General features: G+C 34.8%; 2 protein-coding genes and 1 long non-coding RNA gene across 7 annotated transcripts in view; 1 reads left to right on the plus strand and 2 right to left on the minus strand.

Annotated features, from left to right (window-relative positions):
* The window catches only part of myom3 (myomesin 3), a 70,086-nt gene extending 65,877 nt beyond the window's left edge, over positions 1-4,209 (minus strand). Inside the window, exons 1-2 of one of the 2 annotated variants that reach the window (XM_044118083.1) lie at positions 4,051-4,209; positions 1,130-1,258 (exon numbers count right to left, since the gene is read on the minus strand). In XM_044118083.1, the coding sequence (XP_043974018.1) occupies positions 1,130-1,236 (107 nt within the window). In that variant the 5' untranslated portion in view covers positions 1,237-1,258; positions 4,051-4,209. The remainder of the gene's footprint in view (positions 1-1,129; positions 1,259-4,050) is intronic. The other variant, XM_044118084.1, reaches the window with a different exon arrangement.
* Positions 1-27,976, plus strand: part of LOC122831709 — a 70,550-nt gene that overhangs the window by 12,116 nt on the left and 30,458 nt on the right. The gene's annotated exons all lie outside the window — the stretch shown is intronic.
* On the minus strand, positions 10,169-19,091 carry ifnlr1 (interferon lambda receptor 1). 3 transcript variants are annotated; one of them, XM_044118088.1, is made up of 8 exons: positions 19,024-19,091; positions 18,825-18,870; positions 17,877-18,003; positions 16,284-16,453; positions 16,017-16,189; positions 14,925-15,066; positions 13,901-14,031; positions 10,169-13,658 (listed from the first exon to the last, which is right to left on the minus strand). In XM_044118088.1, the coding sequence occupies exons 2-8, from the start codon at positions 18,862-18,864 to the stop codon at positions 12,924-12,926; spliced, it is 1,518 nt and encodes a 505-aa protein (XP_043974023.1). In that variant the 5' UTR covers positions 18,865-18,870; positions 19,024-19,091; the 3' UTR covers positions 10,169-12,923. The 3 variants fall into 3 exon arrangements, with proteins under 3 accessions (XP_043974023.1, XP_043974024.1, XP_043974025.1); XM_044118089.1 differs by having other exon boundaries at positions 18,962-19,075; XM_044118090.1 differs by lacking the exons at positions 18,825-18,870; positions 19,024-19,091 and having other exon boundaries at positions 16,284-16,379; positions 17,877-17,989.

The following is a 27,976-nucleotide window of genomic DNA, read 5'->3' on the forward strand; positions in this document are numbered from 1 at the left end:
GACTTGAGTGTCATATGGCAAAGGGAAAGTGATTTTGGTTAAATCTCAATAGGATTCTTTTGGCTCATGTTTGATTTGTTGTATGAATTTCATTCTTCTTTTTAGCAGAATGTGTAGCTATGTAGGCTTACTGTGCAGTATTTGAGTCAGTGCAAAGATGATTAATATCATCTCACAGGGAGATGGGCTTAGAAATGTATAGGGTGTGCTGCTGACATGTGTGTGGAGGTGGCTGAGGTGGAAAGATCTGTGATGAGAAAAGCAAAGTATCATAAATTTATGTAGTCAGAAATGCATTTTGAACTCTTGCATGCATATTGTGACACTGAGGGAAGATTATTATTTTTTTACTTATCAGATGAATTAACAAGTACACATAACAAGGATATTTTTGTGAAAATACTATGCATTGTTCCTGTCATGGTGCTTTGTTTTTTGCATCTCTTACAGTTATACACAAATGGTAATAACCGGAAACCTTGCTGATTTTGCATTTTTTTTAGCACCTGTTTCAGAACAGCCCAGTCTCACAATTACCTGTTAGTTGCAGATGTTTAAAATGTTTACTTCTGTGGGACTTTATAGATTTTTAACTTACTCAGAAATTCAAAAGAGTTTTACATTGGCTACATTTAAATTGAGAAACATAGTTTACTTATGCAGTTTAAAATCAAGCTATCTGGAGCTATCTGAGCTAATGTCCCACAGATTCACCTTTTTAAGTGAAAAAATTGAGCAAGCAATAAGAAGTATTTACAGTACTGTAATGGGAATGATGAAGTGAGCTGAAGTAAATCTAATTGCACCCTCCTGTACCTAACTCAATAAAACAGTGTGCCTCTAATTGCAGCAGTTTCATTACTGGAGATTTTATTAATAGTTTTTGGGTCGCAAATAAGGTAGATGGCACAGAGGATTACTATTTCTAGCTGAGATATGAATACATTTAGGATAACCGCATATTTGGCTTAGCTTTCTGCTGCAATGTTGTAAATAGTGCTTAAATTCCAGGACTTCACCAATTTAATTCTTAAACCATGTTCATCCTTATAGCAAAATCAGAAATCTTAGCAATATCCCTGATCCCCTGTTTTCATTTTTCCAACAAATCTCAATAAATGCTTTATACCTGGAAGTGAAAGTCCGCTTCTTTATCCGGGAGGAAAGCTGCATGCCGTGAGACATCTGGGACAACTGCTCTTCTTGCTCTCGCTGCATCACCATCTTTGTTTCCATGGTAAAATACCCCAAAAGGCACCTGTGAGTGTGTGGGAGAAGAGAAGCAGGGGGAGGGAGCCAGGTGGGATACATAGTTGATGAGAATCTCACACCAAATGCACATTAGTCCTAGCTGGGTAATTTACTGGATTTGGAATGAGTTAGATGTATACAGCTTTAGCAATAAATTTATGTATACATTATTAAAATATTGAGAAAAGAAAATTTAATCAAACTTGGTAAACCTATTAACAGGTTGATGCAATTTCCTGAGGTATTAATGAAATGCATTCAATATGTGATAGCTCTACTTTCCCCTACTTTGTATTTACCACATGATTCTTAGGGACATGTGGTAAATACGTGTCCCTAAGGGTATTGTAGAGTAGGAATCAATGTGGCACTATGGTATGGCCATTTTTCCATACCATAGTCCAAGAATGGTAATTGAGTATTAGACGCCACTGTTCTCTTGTCTTTCATAAAATAGGTATTTGGAGATATTATTTGGTGGAAAAAATACACAAAACAAATTTAATAGAAACTACCAGATGCAGTAACACTAACCCAACAATTCAAAATATCAATAGGAAAACTGATAGTTTTACTAGTTAAACTAGTTCACTACAAAGTAACTTATCTTTCTCTTGCATCTTTATTCTAAAATACTTAAAGTTTTTTTTTTGTTTTTTGTTTTTTTTCCTTGATCTGGCATAATGAGTAGTTTATCTTTGAAGTGCAATTTTGCAACATATTAGTCCAGGATGTGCAACCACTGCACTGAAAATGGAAATACGGAAATAAATCTTATAAAATATAATTTTTAGGAAGCAATAATAGCAAGAACAATTTGTGTTTCCATAATGAGCTGATAAAGCATTCCGTGAAAAAGAGGAAATTGGATTTTTCAGTGTCTGCAAACACTGAAATGCATAAAATACTGTAAAAACGTTTTCCAACTTAACAAATACCTTGGCAAAAATATCTTACCAGTAGTATTTACATTTTTCAAATTTAAAGCACAGGGAATTCACTTTGGAGTTGTACTGAAGTTGGGCTTTAAAATGTCTTCAATCTCATAATTTTACTTGAATTGCGTAACTGTGTTTTTCTATTTCCTTTTTTTCTAAAACTGAGTTTTGCCAGTTGGCCCGTAAGAAATATGACAGATGATGTCCTTGATCTTTCTAAAATAATTGGATTTCTTGCTGGTGGATGTTATTCTCAAAGCTCATTAACTTATCTGAAACGTCCTCAAGAAAGGTACAGTTTGGTGCTGAAAATTGTCCAGAAGATAATGGCTCCACTTTGCATCCAAAGAATATGGGTATAAAATCAAAAAACTGTGACTGGGTGAAATGGTGATCACCTCTAACAAAAGCATTTACACTCCTTTTGTAAAAATATCATCAATTCTCCTTAACAAGTTTAGGAAATCCAAAATATGGCAACATTAAATCAGGAATACAATTCAAAGCACTTTCACATATGCTATATCCGGCATTGCCATTTGCTGCTTTAAAAAACATATCAAGAAATTTTGTATCCCTGTTTATTGCAGAATTAAAGGTATTTAAAATTTCATGGTATATTTTTGTGTAAAAGGAGATTCTCATTTGTTCATAAAAATTCTAATGCTTCTACCAAGGATTGGGTATGGGTGGGGGTGATTCCAAATGGGTATCATTGGGAAATGAGATTCAGCCCTACTGTGTCATCAGTTATGCCGGCTTCTTTCCTTTTTCATGTTGAATATGTCAACTATTTATTGAATGGATTAAGTGTTACACAAGCAAAATGGAAAAGAGCTAAATAAATTAGGGTAAAAACATGTTGATTGTGGTTAAAGATTTGGTGTCTTGAAAAGGTGTGTTACAGTCCCATGGTAAATGAATCACTCTTCTGTAGGCTGCTGAGTCCCTAATAATCCATCAGTTGAGGTCTGGCATGCTGCTGCCCACATCCTGCCTGTCATTAATCATGGTGCTGCTCTGGGGAAGTGAACGCAGAATGCGCCCAACAAACAGAATCAGGTTGCGCTTGAGTGATAGCTTCATTCTACCACTCCCAACAGAGAGCACCTGTGTTTGCAGCATAATGTGTTATTTCTTCTCATCTTCTTTGATTACACAGTGGAAAACAGTGCCGAGTTAGATAACAGGTTAATACGCTGGTGGTTTCAGTTTAATCCCTTGTGCTTTTTTTGTTTGTTTTTTCTTTAGTATTTTTATCTATGTTCATGACTTTGGTGTACAAAAGCAGAGGTTTGTTTGAGCATTAATAATGGCAGACCAAACTATGTGGCCCATTAAAATTGATCAATCTCTATTGGTAGGCATGGATACTGGTATGGAGGGAAAAGGCAACCACAAAGTCTCTTAACTGAAGTGCTCCCAAAACTCATATTTATCACTATAAAGACGGAAGAAAAGTGTATTCTGATGATTTTTTGCTCGGTCTGTTCTGTTTGCCAAGGAAAGCTATGTCTGAACAAAATGAGAACTCACTTGATGTCATCCCTAGAGAGTAATTAAAAGCTACATCCACTGAGGCCAAGAAAAGATTAGACCATTAAGAAGTTCAACAAGCTGGATAAGCTAGAAAATACGCTCAAGAGGAACAAGAGAAAAGAAACCTCCCTGGCAATGCAAATGCTGTCTAATTAATAGCACTTTGCAGATGTGTTGGAGGAGAATACAATTCACACAGCTGTAATATTTTTTTTATGCATAGCAATGCATGAATTTGGTCTTTATTGACACCAGATAAAACCCTCTTGAATACTGTTTGATGTATGTCTAGAAAATGTGAAAGGATTCAGACCTTACTTACCCTTTCTTCAAAAGGAAACTAGATGAGGTCTTCTGGCTGTCAATGAATAGTAGGACAAATATATCCCACTTCCTTTTCCCTCTGCCTGCTGGTCTCTCACCTTAAAGATGTTTAGTCTTGAATCTCCCTTCTCTTTATTACCAGTCACAGTCTACATCCACCTCTGTCTCCTTTGTCTTTTGCTGAAGCGATGAGGTTGACCCTGAACACAAAGTGTCCTCCGGTGCCAAGTATGTGGACCACACAATGCTCTTTCATTCTTAAGTTGGTAAATATAGACTGATGACGTTCTTTCCTACCCATAAATACCCCCAACCTAGACTGTGCTTGTCCTAAAGTAACACACACAGTCACCACTATGAACATAATTAGTGATCATCACTATCAGCCCTATCGATTTAGAGCTATTTCTTTGGACAAGCAGTTAAAACATAAGCAGCAATGAGACAACTCTTCTCTGTACAATACAATAAGATCAGCTGAAGAGAAGAATTGGAGTGGCCTTATGTTCAACTGCCACAGAAAGAACAAGATATTGTTTTCAACCTTCTTGGCACTATCCCACCTGGATGCAAATGTAAAAAAAAAAAGGATTTCAGAGCAGGTCTGATCTTTGATAGGAAAAAAATAGAAAACAGAAAAGGAAGGTGTTATAAAAAGGAAAACAATTGAGAACTGAAAAAGTCAATCGTGTTTTATTTTTAAAAATTTATCTTATGGAATGTAGGTTGTGATAATTTTATAAAACCAACAACTCTCCACTTCTTGTTGGGTCCAGAATATCTCTCCTTTTGAAATATTGTCAAACAGTGGTATGGAAACTATTTTTAAATTCTTATAAGGCAGTGTATTTCTTTCTTAACCATTTTTGTATTGACACATAAGCTTTAATATGCTGCTATAACTTCATGATATCGCAAAAATAGTCATCATAATCTGTGTTTACAATATTCCAGTAACAAAGAATTGCTACTATCATTTGTCTGATATTAAATTTCAGATGTCAAGCATTATTACTCTATAAGTCAAAAAGATATTAAGCCAGTTAGATTGACTCCTAGCTGTCCTAAACACCCACAGCTGATGCATAATTAGAGATACTAAAGCTCAATCAGAGTGATGAGGGCATTGTTTATGATTGATGATCAATAAAGAACACAAGCCAAATATGGCTTAAATCTAATCAAGCAAAAGAGGCTAGAGATGTGTTTATTATACAGAAGAATACATTATGGTTTATAGTAATTGTTTTCAATTCTATTGCCCTTAAGCTATTTATAGCTTTTTTTTAATCCCACTTTTTGTCACATTTGAATCTCTAAGATTGCATTTGTGTTTGTGGCTTGTTGTTGATGGTTTCACATGTCCGCAAATAACTTAAGAAAATCTGATGAATATGTGTCATATTTGGAAGATTCTTTTTCTTAACATACAAGAAGTGGATATTGCTGATTTGACTCGCAACAACCAAACATACACTTAAGCTCCAACTAGAGGGAATCATTCAAGGCCACAGAATATATTTATAAGCTTTTAGTGGGCACACCTGCCTTTGGAATATCAACACACAATACAAGCTCGGGTTGCAGTGCCCTTTATTTTCATCATTTGTCAGCATGAGTGTTCGACTAAGAATAACTGAGACAAGACAGCTGAGACACGCCTTTGCGATTTATTTCTTTTTTGTATGACTTCTCAGATTCTGGCTTCACTTGGAATAATTTTTATTTTTATTTTTTGTGCTATATCTAGAGAAAACCAGTATTGATGAGTATTATATCTATAGCCATAGTCTAATTGAGGACTTGTGATACTGTTGTAACTTCCAAATAATTTATGTACATGTTGTAGGAAGAGTCAGTGGATTACCACAAAGGCGATTAAACTGCAGCTATTAGGTGTGATGAATCCTCTATTCGGCTATGAATCCAGATTAGAATTTAAATTACCAAAATGTCCCCAATAAACAGACTAACAAACACAGTGGCAGTCACATAAGGGAGAGAAATTAGAAATGTGGTTATCTCCAGGGTTATATTTATACCATTTATATGTTCTATTTTTGGTTGGTTATTTTTCCATTTTATCTTCCTTCTGGTTCCACTAGAGAAGTCAAAGGTCGACTAACTAAAATGCACACAGATCTATAGATCTATATGTATATATGTGTGTATGTGCGCGCCAGACGGCTCAAAAGACAAGATGCACTGTCTGTGCTAAGCCATGTATTGTTAGTCTCCTGACATCTGGTAAAAAGATGTTACTCAACTAAATAAAAATTCCTACAGTGTTCAACTTTATTTTCTGAGAGACTAAATTTTAGGTTTTCATTATCTGTAAACCATAATCAAAATGGCAAGAAATGAAGTCTTGGAATAAGTCAATCTGTATGTGATAATTCTAGATGATATTAGTTTCACTTTCTGAGATAACTAGCAAGAAATATTGCTCTTTTATGCAATATAATTTTTTTTTTAGCCATATTAGGATGTATTTGAAGTTGAGGACAAATTCAGAGGTTTACAGAAAAATCTGCATTTACATTTATCAGTTGTTTTTTGTCTGTTTCCATGGCTTTATTCTAATAAAGGCCCATTAAGACATCGTTAGAATGCAAGAGAGGAATGGGTGAGTAGCAAAGTGATTGCATCCAATTACATGCAGACTTCAATTTAGGAAATAATTTGGTTTGGGAGAGAGGTCAGCCTCGTCTTCTGAACAGGACGGCCGGCTGAAGGTTGTGATTCATTCGTTTCACTCTGCAAAATCCTCTAAACTTGACATCACTGGAAAATAAAAAGAAGATCTGATCTATAATTTAATAAGCGGTACCTCATCAATGTTAAGATAGAAACTGATATATTGAGGCCTAGTATAACTGACTCTGACATCTTAAATATTTTGAAGATGAAAGAACATCTACAAATATGTGGAACCTTGACTTGCCATGGGGTTTATTAGATTGTAAGTGGCATAGGTTAAATAGAAGGCATTTTAAGACATGTACTTTGTGTTTTGGTTTTGAGGAAAAAAATATTTAGCTTTTCATTCACTGTTGTTGGCAATCATCTGTATTGCCATCAGTTTGTGCCATCTTCTCCAGGGAGTACTAAAACTTTTATGGTAAAATTTATCTCCTGATTGAACAAATTTAAAATCCTATTAAATGGCACCTGTCCAGATTTGATCTTTGATTTCTGTTATATGCTAAAGGTAACATTGAAAACTTCCTGTAAAAAAGGAGCTTTATAGTAAATATTAGCAAACCTTGAAGGTGAGGGTGCACCAAATGCTGTATCGTGTTTCAGCTTCTTTTCAGTGATGAGGAAGGAGTGCCACATCGTTTGGATCACCAAAATAAAGTCTGATGTTCACACTTTGAGAATTTTATGCTTTACCAGACCTGTTGTGTTGATGGGAAATCTGAAACTCGGGTCAGATCTTTTATTTTTTGATAAGCTAATACTGGTGCATCCATTTTAGAGTTAGTGTGGTTTGGCTCATTTTCAATAAATATTAATTTACATAATTATTAGTCATTGTTTCTATAAACAAACTCTGAAAGCTTTTTACCTTTTCCCATCTTTGATTTCCTCACAATCACAATAATGACATAAATATCATTGGTTTTATACAAAAAGGTCTGCCTTGACCCCTTCTGTTAAAACGTTTTGCTGCTAATGGGTTTGGCTGTCATCTTGTAATATGTTGTGGTAAAACTGGGATTGCAATATATGTTAATTAAAATGAAAGATGTCTGAACTTTAGCTTTAGATTGTTTGCATCATGTAGCTCATAGTCCCCCCTCAACAAATTGAGTCATTTTTATCTATAATATGATGTGACCAGATGTAAAATATATGGAATTAAAGAATAAATATTTTTAAGCAACTGTAACCATCAAAGCACTTAAAGGCTTTGTGAATGAGTTCTGTGCATTTTGAGAAGGATTTACTAACTATTAATATTGTTCTACACTAACACTTGTACTATAATGTTTTTTTCTGATATGTGACTCCTTATCTATGTACATGTTCATTTTGTTGCAAAGTATAATAGTGAAGCTGTTTTTTTTCTTTGATTTTGTTTCATAATGTTTTGGTCTGTAGATCACACTAATTTTGGACAAATCCAATTATTTTGGGTTAGAATGAATTTGCATTACTCTTTTTTTATGAAGTAGAATGTTTTTATTTCTTCATCAAAACACCAAGAAGTGTTAAAGAATAAAGAATATTGTCACGAAATGAGCATATATTTGTAGAAAAGTATAGTAGATGTGAATTTCTGAAGTTACCAGATTGCTAGAAATGCTTGAAGTAGCCAGACTCGGAGTCCATCAACAAATTCATTGGTCTGGGCCAGGCACAAACCCACAGCAGTGATTGAAATTCTCTTTGGGTGGGAAAAACTGGGTTCATTCAAACAACCATCCCCCTTCCAAAGTTTCATCATGGCTCTGGCACTCAAGAGTTTGCTCTGAAATGTGCCCCTCGTTATCATCCTGACTTGAAGATGTGAAAGAAAAGATTGATGGGTTTTCCACCAAACAGAAAGAATAGAACATGTCAGAGCTGGTAGGCAATCTAAAGAATGATTATTTCTTTCCCTTTCCCAAACATAAGCAAGACAAAAAGACAGATTCATAGGGCATTGTGGAGAAATCTTGACAGCAGCAACTGGCTGGTTTCTTCTTTTGTATGACACCTGAGACAAAAAAATATCTTGCCATTTTTTTTTTTTTTATTGCAGCATTTTGTCTGACATATTGACTTGAACTCTTATTTCATTCGGCTTTTCCCGTTAATATTTTCGGTTCATGCTTTTTTTTCTTGAAAATTTATAGATTGAATATTTTGTTACTGGCTCCTTGGATACTAGTTCACTTGCTGCTTCTCATAGGAGACATTTTAAATGTTAAATTCCTAACTGTAATGGAGGTAGTTTTATTGTCGTGTTTTTTTTTTTCCCCAAAACTTTGGGGACGAAGAGGGGGGAGAAGTATCAAGAGAGACTGAATAATGTCAAGTAATCTGGTGCTTTCTGAAATTACAAAAAAAGTGATTATGAAATTGTTTAGTAAAGGATCGAGAGCAAATACTAAACTGAAAAATGGATGTGATGAAAAGAAGCTACCTAATTCGTAATAGATTACAATTAAGAAAGTTTTGCGAAGCTTTGAACTCGTAATTCTGAGGTTTTGTCTTCTTTTTAAAGTTCAAGTTCATGTGAACAAATGTCTTACTTTCTCCTTATAGGTTTAATTTTTTTTTATTTAGGTTTAACTTGACTTTCCTTTAAAGCAGTAGTTTCCAAAGTTTGACTCCACTGGGGTTGCTAAAAACAAATCTGGAGTCCTGAGGTTGTCTTTATAAATAGAAGTAAATAACGAAATGATGGGGGAACAATATATTTACACAGTCGATGTTAGAAGTTGTTTAAAATGTAAAAAATATAATTTTTTTACATTTTTAATGATGTTTATGATGTTCTTTTAACACGGTGAGCATAAACATAAATGGTTAAAAGCCTTAAAATGTATCTTTTACTGAAATTAATAAAACAATTAATTCTTTTTTTTCACTACAAACAACTGTAAACATACATTAATGGTTTAAATTTTATTACAGCTGATAGAAACTTAGTTGTAGAGTTTAAACTGATTTGACTGTATTACAAAGCAGAAAAATTAAGCAATTAAAATTATTTACCTCTCTATTCACAAAATTATACAGTTCCTGGTAAATGTAAAAAGTACTACTTCTTCAGCTGGGTCTTTTTCTGGGTCGTGTTTTGTCCCTTTTTTTCTTCATTTTTTTTAACCGATGTAAATCTATTGGGAACAGTAATGATGGCCTCAAAAAACTATCATGGTTGCTCCAAAAAAAGACTTGCAGCAAACAATTATATCCTGTAAAAGTGAAAAGAGACTCTCTTTCTCATTTCATTTGCATGTATATTAGACATAAAATATAAGATTTCCTATTTGGGTATTGGATTCCAGTTGCATAGCAAAGCTAACAATAGCCATTGAGCTTCAAATTTAAATTAACGCCAAGACAGTTGGAAAATATCCCATCAGTATATCTATTTTACTAAAATAAGAAAATTATCCTGGTTTGAGATTTTATGTTTATTGTAGCCATCCTTTAAGGAAAGTGACAAAAGTGTTTTGTTAGGCATTTGATTTCAATACAAATTCTGTAGTATGGAAAAATATAAACACAGAACCAGAGATCTGTTTCATTATCTTAAGCACACTATGACTGCAAACATTCATTTCTTTCAAAATGGCTGCCTAGCTGAACTTTGGATGCTGTAATTTTTCTCCCCTTTTATTATATGATAAATGTCTCTGAGGACAGAGTGATCACTTATCAAACTTGTTGCTCTAGATACTTTGACCTCTGTTACTTAGAAACCCAAAACGGTATTCACATTTTATTGTTTTACACTGTTGACAATCCTATTTACGTAAAGGAAGTTTTCACTAGTTTAAAAATATACACATATATATGTACACTCAGAATTTTTACTTTACAACACAGACATTCAAGAGAAATCAACGTGACATTTTGTACAGCAATAGATGTGCATTTTCATTGTTTTGTACATACTACTCATATCAATCTGAACACACCTTACTCCTTACACAGAACTAATCCTAAATGAAACGAAAGAATAAAGGTAGCAGAAAAGCACAAAAACAATTCATTTGTTACATGTTGGTAAAAGGGGAAAAAAAGAGAAATCTCAGAATAGCATGATTTCACATTATTACTTTACAGCTGTAAATAAAAGATTGCACTCAAGCGTTTAAAAGCCAAGCTCTTATCAGTGTGGCTTAAACTGCGCCATGACACTACCTTCTAATATGACTTTATTGTGGCACAGGTTATTTTTTCCTACAAATTTAAAACAAGTTTGAAAAACATTTTTTTTATTTCAAGACAAAGTAAAGGTAGCAAGTAAGGTATGAGTTTCTATGCATCATAGATAATACTGAAATATGATGGGAGGAAAATGTGCTAGTTTATAGTTTCATCTTCCATCTATTTCAAAAGGCCAAAAACTTATTTTCTTATGACTCTGACAAATGTTATATTGTGGCTAAGTAAACAGGACAGCGAGGTTTGTTTTCAGAAAACTTTAAGACTGATAGTTGCATTGCGGTAAAATAACAGCCAGTGACATGGATTTGAAAACTGTATCACATAAATAACTGACCAGTATAAGTCAAGATGCCCTAGGAAATTAGTGAAAATTTTGTCCAACGACATTTGTAACAAAACATGGATAATTAAAAATAAATGCCTTTATTTTGAGTAGTTCATAGTTAGGGGGAGGAACACTTGCAATACATGTGTAGGGAGACTGTTTAATGATTGAAATGTTAACTGAGTCTACTGTAAGTTCTAACATTAGACGGTAAAGACAGCTTAAAATACACCTTATAGTACTTTAAGTGTTTAATTCCACTGTATTCTCATCTCCCTTCAGTGCTCTGTCTGGGATTTCTCCAACTGAGCTCAATTTCTCAGGATGCATTTTATCCTAGCCAATCCGCAAGCAAATGTAAACAATAATATTGAACTTCTGGGTTGTTTTAGAATTGTAGTCTGCAGTCTGGCAATGGCAGCAGAGGAAATCCATGTTGATCACACTTCTAAATATTGAGCAGTTAAAGTTGGAAAAAGAAACTCTAAGATATTTAACACTTTTCTCTTTGCAGAGGGAGATGGTTTTCACAGTGCGTACAATTTCCGGTAAGCTTCATAGCATAGCTTTCTTCATGATTGTGCTGGCACATTACATACAACATGGTCAAATGTTATCATCAGGGTAAAATGAGATCTAATTGTTTAAATCTTCAGCAGAATACACAACTGCCTCCAACAAAAAGTCATCTTTCAATAGCAGAGGGTCCTGACCATCTGTACGAAGTAAAGAGCAAGGGGCTGGTTTTTACCAGGTTAGCTTAAAATGCTACCTCAGTAATTATGTCTTCTTGGTTTCAAAATAGTAAATTGTGTTTACCGTCAGACCTATGTAACACTGACTGCTCTCTCATACACACAGGGTGAAATCTCCTCTCCTCATTATATAAATTATGATCCATGAGGACAAAAAGGTCCCTTGAGGCTTATACATGGTAATGTTCTGGGAGGACATTACCTGTATGAGTAAATGACAGACCAGATATCTATTCAGTAACCAGGAGAACTTTACTGCATTTGTAGATATGTGACACAAATTGAGAAAAGTCTGTTACCTTTCAATTAATAAAAATTCATCAGAAATATTTTGAGCCTTGCGTTAATCATAGTTTTAAGAAAAATGAGAATTTGCCAAAACAGAAATAGAACAAACCTTAAAGAAATCTAAGATGGGAAATTTGTCACAATGTACCAGATCTATAAATCTCTATGTAGTTGTGACAATGGCACACAAATGCGCTCATAGTACATGCATATATGTTATTATTTGCTTGTGTAATTTGTGGCATATAAGTTATAAATAGTAATATATAAAATAATGAGAAACACTACACTACATCCTTTTTCACATAAAGGAGTGAAAATGTACAAACAGAACTGCTTTTACATAACCATCAGTACTTTCATACAAATCTGCTGGTTTTTCACAAATTCTACATTTTCCTTCTAGTTCCCATTTTTCTGGTCAACTTCTTCTTCCACCACTCTTTGCTTAAAAAAGTGGGGATGTGGGGGACAGTCCTTGATGGATATTGCTGGGGAAGTAGATTTATGGAGTAAAAAACTGGACAAATGTTGAATTTGTATATTCTTGTGTTGTAAGAAAGTTTGTCATGTCCTTTTCACCCCTGACCTTCATATCTGCTAATGTCCTCTTCAAGTGTCTGTAATGTTGATGGGTTCATGTGGCCTTTCAGGCATCCAGTTTTGTTTGTACCCTGATTGAAATATGGCATCACCAGGAAGCTTGGTCTGACATTCTTGCTGAAAATCAGGAACCGTTGTTTCAGAGCAGTAACTGGTGTTGCAGTATAAGCTGGTTGGTGTGTTAACCATGCTATCATAACAGCCAGAATCTCTCCCATCTAAACTGTCTAATCTTTCAAAAAAGTTAAATGATACATCCTGGCAGGTTACGTCTGATAACAGAGGCTTCCTCTCTGTGATCATCTGTAATTCATCAGGGTTACTCTTTAGTTGAAATGCAAGTTGTAGTTGTCCATTGACGTCTCTTACAGTTCGTAGGACCAGTTGCTGCTGCTCGAGAGTACTCCAACTTGGAATTTCTTCTCTTATCTGGAGTTCTTTTTCCCTGCTTTCTGTGAAAAGCAGCGAAGAACATCTTCTTGTTGGTCTGTGCATAGTATCATGCTGCTGAAAATTTCTTTCATTTTCTTCATCCTGGGGCCGGATTCCAACTGCAGCATAGCTTCCAGAAGACTGGGCACTTGTGACAGGGTTTTGCTGGCAATACGGAGAGTTCTCAGTACTGTTTCGACGTGTATTTTCTTTGTTGTGAACCATTTGGTTTGTGTCCTTGCTAGAAACTTCAGAAATCCTGAGATTCTTATCCGGATGTTCTATAATGTTCAATTTCTGGGAGGACATTACCTGTTTCAAAGAAGGTTAGAAGAGCTCTGTTAGTTTCCATAAATTTATACAATGAGCAATGCTAACATGTTTGATACGGACAATAGAAAGCACCTTAGCAATCAGTTTTTCTTTTACATCACTAAAATAATAAAACTGGTATGTGAATGTCTCAAATAATGGCATTCTGTGGCTTTATATTCCTGTAAGGCAGGATTTCCTTATTGCTTCAAGGAAAGACTATTGCAACACAACAGACTTACCAGTGACTTTATCATGATATTTGAGTCTCCACCTTTCACATAGTTGCACACACACACAGCTGATAATATGACTATGCCTGCCAGAACAGCACCACCCAGGAGAGGCCACAGAAAAGGTATATGAGGATCATCTAAAGAAGGAAAGAGTTTGTGTTACTGGCATGTCATGAGGAAATCCAGATGTAGCTCTAAACTAAGACACCCTGAAGTGCTACAAAACGTTCGGGGGAAAAAATTCCATTATGACTTGTATGGTTAGGCATGTAACCATACAAGTATCCCTGTACGGCTGCTAGATGTTCTGGTAGCTGTATGTACTTCTGAGAATTAGTTTGTTGTGAGGATCTTGCATAACTTTGAATGTTCAGAGAAACTTACACTGAATAAGTGTAAGCAAGCTTATTCCCTTATTGAATTTTGAAAATAATAGAAAATAGAGAAGTCAACTTTGAAAATGTGAAAAAAAATTTTTTCAGTTTAACTCAAATGATTACTGCACATAAAAATGTCTAACCAATTAAAACTTGTTACACTGCAGTTTCAGATTGAGTTGTGGCCTCACTATTGTTAACCATTTAAAGAAAATAATGATTTCTTCTCTAAAAATTATTAACATAAGTACTGGTGTTCATGGTGCAGATTATTTTGCAAAGGATGGTTTTATAGCAATCTTTTACTAAACACTGTATTATTTCCAAGTGGTTGCAATCACTCAAGAAGATTAGCTCAAACTGATTAAAGCAGCATTTGGGAAAAATGCACCCTCTTAAAGTGTCTTAATTTGTGAATCATCGCTCCAGCAGCTGTGACTCCAGAGCTGCTAAGAGTGACACTGCTGCTTTCACTTTTATCACATTTTTGTAAATGTTCTAATGGTTCCTGCTACGTCCAATCAAATTCTTAAAACACATATAAAATATTTAAAGCAAAATCTAATTTGCTTGAATAATTAAAAATATATGAATCATGACTGATTAAATCGATCAACTCTGGTATGAAACTTTTGACAATAATTTTTGCTTACTTGGCAGAGTTGCACAGAAGGATGAATTTTCACTGACTGAGCGACCCCATTCTGGAATAGCTGTGTAAACCACATGGCCGCAGTAGAAGGATTGGTTGTACTTCAAGTTGATGTCAAAGTGGTTATTTTTGGTTTTGACGACCTGGAGACACAGCAGGATAGGAGAATAAATTGACATTTAGTTTACTGCAGGTAGAATAGGTCAATTTGATCTCACTTTCTTAGAAAGTAAAACCAAAGTATTTTCCTAAAAAATAAATATTGCAGCAAACAAAGTAAAGTACAATAATGTCTGAAAATGCTCTTATACAGATGTGTAATTACTCTGGTAAATTTGAAAAGGAAAAATAAAAAAGCCTCTGTAGATGAACAGGAAAATGTTTGGAAATTATATTTTGAGCTACCCACTGTTTGGAATTAGACAAGGCCATAGCACAATAACTGACACCACTGCAAATGGCATACTTCCTGTTATGAAAAACAAAACCAATCTGCTTCATTATTTGTATTTCTATCCATCCGTTTGTAGATCATTGTATTCCAAAGTCTGCAACAAATCAACTTCAGAAAGCCAATTTTATACGCTCTAATTGGAAGACCTAAATGATAATTAACAGTCGACTCTACACTTTTAGAGCTGAAGATGGATGTTGCTCAAAGGTCAGACTTATCACTATGTGTGCACATTTAGCTTTGAGCAAGACTGCTTTTCAACCCATGCTTATGTTGACATGATCTCCAAAACATGCTTAATTATGGTCTATTTAATTTAGTTTAATTTGCAATTCTTATTAACTTAAGATTTAACTGAACACCGTTCCTTTTTAAATTAAGTATTTTGTTTTGTGCTATAGTTTTTTTCCCCCCATCTTTTTCTTTAGTAGCTTGTGTATGAAATGTCTAATTTTAACCAGAATCCCCAGAAGAGTAGCAATTTTTATGCCAATGAGACATTCCTGTTTAAAATCAAAAATATATTTATACCTGCTTTTCACCATAGTATTTTATCCAGTTCCAATAATAGATTTAATGCAAAATGTTTTCTAATACAAGATAAACATGTGTTTAAGATGTTTGTTAATGTCAACAAACCTGTGCCGCCCACTGTGGATGGGTTATTTTTAAGGTGTACTCCAGCACAGCTTTTTTGGTGGAGGTGATGATATCTGTAATGGAGTCTCCATTTGGCCCCTTTGGCAGAGTGATGTTGACATGCAGGGTGGACGCTGTTGTGCGAATAGACAAATCTGGTGGACCAAGGACAGCTAGAAACAGAAAATTAAAGCAATAAGTGAATGTCATATGACAATACATCTGCGATAAAGTACAGCAGAAAATAATGTGTGTGGAGAGTCTTACTGTCTCTCAAGGGCTTAAAGAAGGTGGTGATGTCATGACAGGTCCCATTCACCATTACTTTAGCTCTGTAGTAAACGTCATACACTGATGGGGTTTCTGCAGTTAGATCACATGACAGGCTGGTGATGTTTTGACACTCATCTTTTATCAAGTAGTCCTGATCATCACCCCTGTAATCAGTTCAATAGACGATATAGTCAGTCTTTTGGAAATTCACAACCATATTAATTGTGTAGCTACTAAACTAGTTAAATCTTAGACAATTATTTTTCAGACATAGGTACTACGGCAGTAAGAGTTCATTTAATTGGCCAAATGTAGGCTATTGTTCATAGGAAGAGTATGAATGTATGGTCCTTAATTTATAAGAGCCTACCAAAAGTTACAATAAAGCATCCTTTTGATTTGCAGTTTTGTAAATATTATTGTAGTGATTTCAATACGTACGCATTTGAAAATGCGTACGTATTTTCAAATGACGTACGCATTTGCTTTAAAAATACCATGAGCATTTCAGCATTGTAGGTGTTCAGTACGACACATCTCTGAAGGTATAAAATCATGCATCATGACACAACACAAGTGCCTTTCTGAGGTTGTAATTATCTGTTACCGTTAGTAATTAGTCAAAGTAACATTTTTAGTTTGAGCTCAATAGTAAAGAAAGAATTTTAGCTTAAAATTAATAGCTATACCTTATTTACTGAGCTCTGCTTCAAAAGCAAGTGTTTGACATGTAAGTAAATAGAAAAATTCTTTTAAATATGATTATATTCTTAATTTTTAAACTGTTTCACACTAGCTACATAACGATTTCAACAAATATGCATTCTTAAATACAGATTTTTTTATCCATACATGTGAGATAAGTAACAGGGAAAAGTCTACACAAAAAAGCATAAGGATAATCTACCGTTTTGTGCTGTATTTGCTCAATAAAAATCTAAGACCAGTGAGGCCAGTTACTCAATACTGATAGTTATCTATACCATGGATGGCACTTGAACACAACCTTAATTAAATTTAAAAACTTGCAGTTGTGTAGTTGACAATGGTTTATTAGACTAGGTTTATTCAAAGTGTTGACCCGTATTGGTTTTCAAGTGGAGTACTTTTGATTAGTGAGTAGGGGTAATCTTAGTTTTGAATTACAGAATAGTTCATTGGAATTAGCAGTTAACTGCTAATTTATGGCAAAAACACAAACACAAAAATGTCCTTGAAATTTGAACAACCATTTTCTCATATTTGTTGAGCTTATGATCAGCTAAATCTATAATTTTTCATTCAGGGTTGACAACCGTAAGAATGGAGTTGTAATTATGTTGGAATATGGGAAAATAATAACACTGGAGCATGACGGGAAAGAATTTGGTAGATTCCTGGCCAAAACGGGAGACTTGACAGGTACAGCTTTTAGTGTTTAGCTGAATAAAAACCGAGATTTAAACATTTAGATGTGACTATGTTGTCTAAACAGTTTTGGAAGTCTGTGCTAGACTTTTCTTTTTGTGTATCACCATCTGGAGATTAGGTGAAAATCTAATCTTTAGATTAATGACTATTAATTAGCATTCAATACTCTGATCTTACCTCCAGTACTGCACGCTATAGAGAACCTTTTGGGCTGGAAAAGCTGGCTTCACAGGATCCCAGTGAAGAACGTTGTAAAAGTTTTTAGAGATGAAATACACACGGCCACTTCCAGCTGAGAGACTTGCTGTTGGAAAAAGGGAGAAAATGTATACCTTCTTATTTACTTGGTTTATTGTTTTAGTATATTCAATAAATGTAATAGTTATTGTACCAATCATTTTAGAAAATGTGTCAAAACAAGTTTTAGGCATTTTAAAAATGCTTTTAGTCTTCGAATGCGATGCCAATTTATTATATGCAGTAAATTAAATCTTCACTTTCAAACACATTTTTATCTGGAGCAATAGGTGTGCGTGACTCAGAGCCCAGTGTGACATTACACCCTGAATTCAGGGCGTTACAGAAAGTATTGTTGGAGTTGGACTTTGTAATAGCTGAAACTTGAAACTGCTCTTTCTTAATCCTGGCAACAACCTACTTTTCATACAATGCATTTCTAATATTTCAAGACGGGCTTTAGAAAATAGCGTGCGGGACACCATACTTTTTGTTGCTCTGAATTATCTACATAGAAAGTGAGTTTAATGATGTCTTTTTTTTTTTTTTTTGTTTATTTACTAACCTAGAGATGGTAGAGATAATAACACCTATGACAGTCAAAAAAACTTAAACATAACTATATGTTTGTTAAAACATTATACTTAAAGAAGTGTACTTAAAAGTGATACAGTCTTGAATTAACATTAAAATAAACTAGAATTTTCTGTGATGGAGTTCTCAGATTTTCCTTCATTATTAATGAGTGGCAGAGGTTTTTTTTTTTTATGTGTTGATGGTTGTAATTATTTGCTTTTAATATTACCTAAGTGAATAGTTCATTGAGTGAAACATCTAAACATCTTCAAATTAAAAAAAGACAAATCTGTACTAGTTGGTTTTACTCACCATAGCAGAACAGAACGATCACTATGTTCGTAGGCCACATTTTCTTCTAGAATGCATATAAACCGGAGAAAAAAGTAAATTTTTGCTGCTGTGGATGTAATTCAGAATTATATGTATATTTAAATACAATGAATTACAGTCTTCAAAAAAGATTCTCCCAAACAAAATTAAAATCCTCTGCAGTCCTTTTTAGACCAACCTCTTTCTTCGGCTAATCAACCATCTCTGAACCACTCTGGACAAGGAGTGGCTTTGCTCAGGTGTGCAGGTGTACTTTGTTACATGTTATCTCTTAGTTCCTGTTTTTCTGCTTATTATGAGCACCACCTATGTGTCTCTTCTCCTCAGAATGCTAACTTCCTTTTCATTCTGTGCTTCCAATTTACCGTGAGTCTCCTCCTCCCGCCGTGGAAGTATATCAGGTTCTTTCAGTTTTTTTTTCTGCTTACTGGAAATGAACACACCTTGAAACTAAAATAGGAAATACTACATTCACACCAAATAGCAGTGGCAAGAATAGAATTTGTTCCAAGAATAGCATTCTTAAGTAGTGAATTTCTCTTCATTGCAAAGACATCTTTGACTTTATTTTTTTCTGAATTATCAACATGTCTTTCCTCCAGTCACTCGATTGTTTACTGCAGGTTGAATGCAGATTATTTATATAAAGCCACAGTAAAAGAATATTTTACTATCTATTTGAATTCTGTTTACCAATTTAAAGCAAAAGTACATCCAACTTTAGAGGAACAATAAGACTCAGTATTTTACCTGTTATCTAGTAAAATCTAAGCCAAACTGTAAAAGGCCCTTATTTTGTGAAATATCTGAAAGGTTAGGAAGAAAACAGGACTTGATATTCTACTGTATGTTTGTAATCAACTTTATAGAAGTTGAGTAATTTGCATAGCTCATTATATAGCAAGGAAGTTCAAAGTGCTTTACACTGTACAGAGTAATACAGTAACCAATTATGAAACAGACAAACATACAAGCAGAGGTTTTAACAGTAATGATTCAATGTATCAGGTATGTAGTCATACAACAACAAGAAGGAACCACAAAATGAGTAATGTAACAAGTTTTGCCATCTGTCTGAAAAAGGCAATAAGGCTATTTTAAGCTATGTGGAATTCATCATTGTGGAGTAAAAATTGTGAGAAACCATTTAAAACAGTTGCTTTTCTTGGCAACCATGAAACATAAACTTGATCATACCACCTTATGTATTCAGGACAGGGGTTAATGCAACAACACTCATTCTCTGTGACCTACAATAGGAATCAGCAGTTGGTTAAGTACAGTGCTGCTGTACTTGGCAGTGGATTTCAATGCTTTAGATTATGAGATCATCACCTCTAGCTTTGAGCAGCCATTAGGTATCAAATGTTGAGCGCTCCAGTGTGTTAGGACCTACCTTTTAATGTTGTTGTCTCCACCTCTCCTGGCCTTGCTTTGGGGGATCCACAAGGCTACCTTGTCAGTCTCATCCTTTAATAAATTACCTTTTTTTTTTTTTTTCTCATGCCAGTTGGTACCATTTACTAAAAGCATGGCATTTCCTTTTTTTAGATTGACATCTGTCAGATTTTTTATTTATTTTTTTCCCCCAATTGAATCATATTGGCAACTACTCTGTCACGACTCCCTTCTTCATAGGAGGAAATGCATGGTATTAAATCTGGACATAAGTCTGGACTTGCATTAATTAGACTGAAGTGCACAGAAGGGAACATCTTTTATCACCCTTTCCTTCCTGGCATTTCTTAGTGAACATTAATTCAAAATTGGGTGTAAAAATGGATCCCTTAAACTTGAAAGTAAGGTAAACATTCTGTGTTTTCAACTGAAGTAGTTGAGATGAAGCCTGATTTGTCTGAAAGAAATCTTGAAAGAGAAGCCCATGCGTTTATAACATCATGTCTTGTTTAGTGTAATGGCCCCCTTTTTTAAAATTAGCCTTCTGTTCTTTGCTCCCATCTTGTACAAGATGAAAGGAATACATGAATAAGAGCAGAGTCCTTCAATTTGTGCTACCCTTCACTGATTCACTTTTTATAACTGTCCCATTGTAAGTCTTAAAATTTTTTAAGTATTTCAAGATGTTTTCTCAGAACTCCTACACCCACATATGCTCTCAAGTCAGCAGATGAAGATGCAGCTTCAATACAGTGGAATGCTTAGTCAATAAACATTAACCTGCAACCTTATATTAACATTTTTAAATCTAATTTAAAAACTCTCTTCCTTGCCACTCCTATGGCTTTTTACCCAGTGTGAGTTATTGACATTTGACTCATTTTTACCTACTTCTGATACCATTTGTATTGTATTCTACTTTTTTATCAATGTATTCTTGTGTGTTTTATCACCTTTTATTTCTTAGGCCTTTCTGTATCCCCCATGTTTAATTCACAGTATTGTGGTCAGTCCAGCTGTTTGGAATGCTTCATAAAGTTGTTTGGAAAAGAGCTGGTGAAAGAATGTTTTGAAATTTTCTCCAGGAATGAGGAGTCGAGTATATTGTTTTCCTTTGCAGACCTATTAGAAGCTTTTCGAGCAACTTTATTAGTTTGTTTGTTTGCTGTTTCGATCTATAATCATATTGTGGTACACTGTTATTTTCCATGTGTTCCTACTTGTTTTCTCTTTCTTTTCCTCTTGGAACTGTATTAAACTTACAGTATGTGTTTAAAGGAATACTTTAGACATAGATCCAGATTTCTTATGTAATTGCATCAAGAATAGCGTGGATTAGATTATAAGAGTTTCAGCTAAAAAATTCTTTACATAAGCATAATCTGTTTTCATGTTTCGGATTAAATATTTTTTGTAATTTTATTTAAGGTAACATAAGAAAAATCATATTGCAATCCACTGAAGCGAGGGCTGTCTTGCAATAATTCATGTTATTGGCATTGCTTGATCTTTATGTACACAATGTGCCATTCATTAGATGTCCTCTGTGGGTTATGGTCACTGCCGCTTTATTATGGACAACATGCCTGGGATTTGCTCTGATAGTTAATTTTAATTACGTCTGTGTTTGACTACTCCTGTGTAACCACTGTTATTTGCAATATACCACCTGTCATAGAAATGATAAAGGTGTTGCCTGCACTGTAAACCATTCAGGTTATTCTACTCTTAACTTTGCTAAAGAAAAACAGGCACTGGAAGAACTTGTAGGATGGTAAAACTGTTTTTGATTCTACAAAATACAAACATCAGACTTGAACGATATATATTTTAAATCAAAGCTGCTAATATCCATATTTTTCTCCCTTTAAACATCTTAAAGATAATCTAATCCTACTAAAGAATTAACAGTTTTTATAACAGACTGTTATGAAATACAGAGGAAGTACCAAAAGCTAGCAAAGAAGCTCATGAAGACTTTCAACTATATATATTTTGTTTTAAATATTTGGGTTTCATTTAGCAAGCCAGGGAAGACTGCTAATAATTTTTTTTCAGGTTACCATTTTGTTTTCAACATTTATATCCTCACATTTTTAAGTTAGAAAAAGTAGCCTGCTTGTTGTATTACAGACTGGTGTGCTCATTTGGTTGCATGAATATCCAATACCTGTTTAAAACATTTAAGTGACAAAAAACCAAAACCTCTCAAAAATTGGGGAGAAATGCTTTACAACCTTGTCGTTAAAGGACAAAAAGGTGTAAGCTGTCATAAAGCAACCATGGCCAAAAGCAAATGAGGTAGTATTACAGAGAGAGAGACATTTCTGTTTTGTTAAATATTGGCATCAAAGCCACATGTTCTGTCCTCCACATTTCTCTGCTCCATTTACACTTCAAAGCCACTTAAAAATTCAAGAAAACTGACAATCTGACATCTTCAGTTTTCTGCACAATTGGGCACTCTTCTGACCACAGTAACTTTTTTCTTCTTCTTTGCAAAAGTGTTTCACAGTAAAGACAGCCCTGACAGAGGAGTACGCTGTGATACTTTGGTCACACACAGGAGATATTTTTATGGACTCTTGTGCTTCTGTGAATCGTTGTCATCAATTAACTGTCCTTTGCTCTGTCACAGCAAATCAAATCTATCTTGAATCTCTGACTTCTCCAACCTTTTTGAAACGAAAAGAAAATGGAAAATCTTTGCTCTAACTTGGTGAACATGGGATGATGAGACATATTCTTGCTCTCCATCAAAGTGAAAAGAAGCTGTGTCTTCTGTCTGAAATATGATCCATTTCAGTTAGCATGAAGGCATTAAAATGGCACCTGGTTTGAATGATTGCTCTTCATTACACTGTTACAAATACTTTGATAGTGCAACAGTTTCAAGATTCATTTAGAGAATTTCAAGGCAATGCCAGGCTTGAAATCAAATGTTTACATATATTGTACAAAGAGACAAACATTCTTCTTACTGTCTGACATTTAAATAAAATGAAATGTTTGTGTTTGGTCAATTCTTATCAAAATTATGGCTATTTGTTAAATGGCTAAAAAAGATTAAGGAAAAGTGTGTTTTAAAAGTGAAGTTTACATACCCATCCTTTTTTAAGCAGTATGACTTGAGTCTTTGAAATTTTAACAGACTAGATCATTAGTTCTCAATCCTGATCCTTAGGGCCAGCTGCCTTTTGTATTTTAAAATCATCTCTGCTCCAGTACACCTAATTAAAATGATTGCATTATCTCCTCTGCATGTCTTCAAGTGCTGCAGAGGTCTGTTAATCACCCACTCATTTAAGTCAGTTGTGTGGCTGCAAATAAACACCTAAGAGGTGCAGAACAGTAAGTCCTGTTCTGCATGCAACGGGACTCACTGTTCCATGCAGGAATGAGAACATTGACAATACAAACATAAAGCTGATGGATGTACACTGAGGTTCCTGAAAACCTTAAACTCTTTGTTATAGTTTTTAAGACCCAAAAGGAACATTTTCCTTTTGCTTTTGGGCCACCTTTTGACAAGAGAGAAAATCTAAATGTATACATTAATCAAGTTCTTTCAAAGTTTAATTGGTAAAATATTTATGAAAAAGAAAAATGAGGATTCCTAGTTGTTCCAAATACTGAAGTTGTCTCCTCTCATTGTTGTGAAGCGTTTTTTGTCATTTAGGCTGAAAGTATTAGTATGTATTAGATGTCTTTAATAAATGGAATATCTGATCGTAATATTCAAATTACATGTCCGCTTACTCATTTTGGTTTTTTGTTGCTTTTTTTATTATGTTCGCTAGATCCTAGTTATGAAGATACCCAAGCTCCTCTTTCACAAGAGAAACCCAACAACACTAACAGCACAACAAGGATTACTTGCACTGAAACATGCCACATTGAACTATACAGATTAATCGGGTGCAATAAAACACAATACCCGAGTTTCACTTGATCTTTTTTCTTTGCTACCCATGTATAATTTTCTTTTCTATTAATGTTTTGTGCTGAAAACTAAAAGTGAAATTGGTCACAGTCTCTAGGAATTCATGCATATTTGACTGAGCTGGTTTGGAGACAGAAAGAACAAACATCTGGTAAAGCAGCGTTTTAAAAGAAGTAATTGCTAAGAGGCAGGTTGCGGTTGAAGGAGCAAACAGATGAGCTACATAGATTACACTCTAACTGAATGAGGGCGGAGATGACAGACTATCCATAACAGAAACTCGTCATCCTTCAAAATACTGTACAGGGAATTCAAATCAATGCAAATATGTGTGATGACTCGGCTATAAATGTCTTTTATACAGAAAACCTCATCTTAAAAACTGGTTATGATTTAAATCATCTGCCTTGAGAAAAAAAAAAATAAAAAATTATTTTACCTGACATCCAAACTCTCTCAGTATATGAGGCACATGTGGAAACAATTTAAATAGTTCAAATTGTTTATAAGAAATGAACAAATAAAACATTTGAACAGCGATATTAAAATGTAGATTAATTCTGCTCAACAACATGTTACCTGTGGCCACATGGTGATGTTTGAAATTTGCCCTTTTCAAAGATTGATGGGAAATACATTTTATGTAAAATTAATCTACAACGTGTCTAGAGGCTAAGAACCTTAATTTCATTGCTAACATGATTTGCGTTGTGCATGCCATGGCATTATCTCAAGTCATCAATTAACATCAAACTATTAGAATTTATGCAGGAGGTGGAGGTGTTTTGTGCTCAAAAGTCACAAGGAGAGCTGATGGTGCAACATGAATAGATGGATGAGAAAGGAGTACATTGTAACAGCCGTAATTCTGTAGTGTCTTTTTAAGATACTAAAGTATTGCTAATGATGTCACCACTATGCCCACTGCTTCTCTGTAGAGAGCGTGGGAGAAAAGTGCTAGACGGACATGTTGGCTTCCTAACTTCTTTAGTAAAGTTATGGGTTGTTTGGACTCTGCTCATTTCCACGTCTGATAATGTAGCAGCCGTTCAACCGGGCTTTGCAAGGTTGGTGAAGAGTGCGTTTATTAAAAGACAACACTGTGGAATTCCCAGTAACAGTGTGATTGTGAGTTTTTTTGATCGTCCTGATGAATCTGACGCCTCCTCTCCTCCCTTGAACACAACCGAAGCATTACAACATCAATGAACATTTAGATGTGGTTGCTCCTGCAAGCTTAAAATTTAGCAACTAAAGCATGTTGTTTGATGTTTGGTTCATCTCTTTTTAATTAAATTGCAAATTTTCTTTGATTGCCAGAAGTTGAGATAAAAAAATAAAGACAACTGTATAACCTTTGGTTTCAACCCTTCTTTGTTTTTGAAATCACTTTGGCTGTTAACTTAAAAATTAGTCAAGATGTGTATTTTAAGATTTTTTTTTTCGTGTGTTGAACCTGCCTTTTAAACTAAATACAGCCATATCCCTAATGCATCTTTTGTGCTTTTGATTCCCATTCAAATGCAAATGCAGTTTAAAGTTTTTCATTTCCTTTATTTTTAAACTCTTCAGAAATGTTTGTTTGGCAGCAAGTGAAACTATTAATCTTACAATTTATATGTATAGGATGGAAAAAGTCAACTTTGCACAAAGCATTTTGCTCTACTAGGTTTGGGTTAGCATCCTAAAAGCCCCCACAGCCCCTTCTGCTATTAGACATTGGAGATCAACACACTTAAAAAAATAAGCAATTTGCAACTTCTAATTTCACAAGTTGACAATTTTCAATGTTTTAAAGGTTTCTAAATCTGTTTATTACGGCAGGTGCAATAAAACCTTAAATTCAACATTAGGGCTGAAACAATTAATTGTTATGAATCAAGTGTAAAAATATCAATGAAAGTAGTAATTGACTAATAAGTAAGTGGTGTATACAGACTCAAACAAGGTCATTTTTCTGAAAGAACACCATCAATTAAGTCAAAAATTTAGAAAAACTATGCATTTTATACTTTTTTCTGTTCTACCTCAAACTCCTCAAGTGGCATAGTTTTAGCTTCACCGGCTTCAAATTCTATTGTGGGGAACAAATAAAGACAGTGCTCCCTGAGGGCCAAAGTTGGGTTCCCCTGCAGTAGGTGGTACCTTTTAGGAGGAATTTTAAAATCATGTAAAGGGAAGAACTCAAAGATCTGAAAACTTGAACAACTAGGCAGTGACGACTGCTGGGCAGGTGTGGAATTGCAGGTGTGATGACCTTCAAGGAACTCTGATACCGTATCTAAAGCAAAGGAAGAAAGAAATGGGGAAACTCCTTTTTTACAATAACTTAAACATAATTATTTAATCTATTTTATTTATTTTTGTTGTTTAATAGGGACAAAACCAGGTATAAATGACCTCCTAATTAGAAGGAAATTCCTTTTATGGAGATTTTCAAGTTTAATCTGCAAGCCATGTCCCTTGATTTGGATTCCAGGATTAAGATGAATTTACAAATTACAAAGGTTTCAAATATTACAACCAGTAAAATAAAACTAATATTTTTGAGTACTTGTATTCACAGATACACATGCATACATTCATAAATGCATACATTCATAAATGCATACATTTATGCATTCATTCATTCTAATCAATGACCAATGGCTGCAAATTTGAGTATTTTTCATTGAAATTAGTACTTAAACAATTTCAGGGCTTTGAGATACTGAGCTCTAACCTTCCAAGTTCTTTTGTTTCTGTAGTTCCAAAACTAAATGAGTGAAAGCTTTGGGTGAATGTAAATCATTGATCAGTAGACAACAGCCAGAAAACACAGCTGCAGAGGATTTTAATGGCAGCCTTGTCATTTTGAACTCAACTGCTGAGAGATGTGGATTTGGAACCAGCCACCTTGGGGAGTTTAGGGTGATACAGGCAAAGTGACAAACTTTACCACAGGGTCCATGTGTTATCCTGGGATGACAACCACCATCAATCTCTCCTGCCTGGGAAGGAACTATATTGGATGAGCATAAAAGACGGAATGCATCACAACAGAATAATACGTAAATGAACGCAAGTCCCTATTGGGCTTTCCTTTGGATCTACAAATCAAAATATGACAATTCCAAGGCACAGAGTACCATCTAATCTGTAGCCTGGGCCTACAGTTTCTCCCTGGGCCTGTCAGTTTCTCCTCCCCCCTAGTCATGGAACTAGGACTTTAGCCTTTGGCTATGGTACTAGTGATGGGGCTCTCTGAAAGGAAACAAATCTTCAGAATCTGTCAATTTCAAAGAGCCATTTGCCAGTTATTAAATATATATGATTTTAAATTAAACTAGAACTGCAAGCAGTTATGGACGCGTTCCAAGCCCAACCCAGCAAGTCCCTGTCCCTCCAACTTTGCCGACTTAACTTTACTCCCCAGATCTGGCCAGAATGGCGTCACCCGCATATTTGCTTATTAGCCAAGTAGGGCTCACTCCTCAAAGGTGTTATTATTACAGTAAATTAGCCTATCTGCTGCTGTACTATTCAAGCAATTTTCCTTCTGTCTCCTCCCTTTCACCAAGGCTCCCGTGTCCTGTTAACTTGTTGCCAGGGGTCATCGAAAGTTTGCAAAGAATTGGGAATTTCAAGGAGAGTGCTTACTCCAAGAATTTACGTGTAGCGTAGTTGATTCTGCATTGTGTCTTGGGAGAAATAGCCAGACAACAGCTGATCTGAAGGCACTTTTAATGCTCATGTATTCAAATAGTACAAAAATAGTAGTCAAAACAAGCTTTTTCTCATCACAGTGTTC

The sequence above is a fragment of the Gambusia affinis genome, linkage group LG05, assembly GCF_019740435.1.
Source record: "Gambusia affinis linkage group LG05, SWU_Gaff_1.0, whole genome shotgun sequence".
Classification (NCBI taxonomy): domain Eukaryota; kingdom Metazoa; phylum Chordata; class Actinopteri; order Cyprinodontiformes; family Poeciliidae; genus Gambusia; species Gambusia affinis.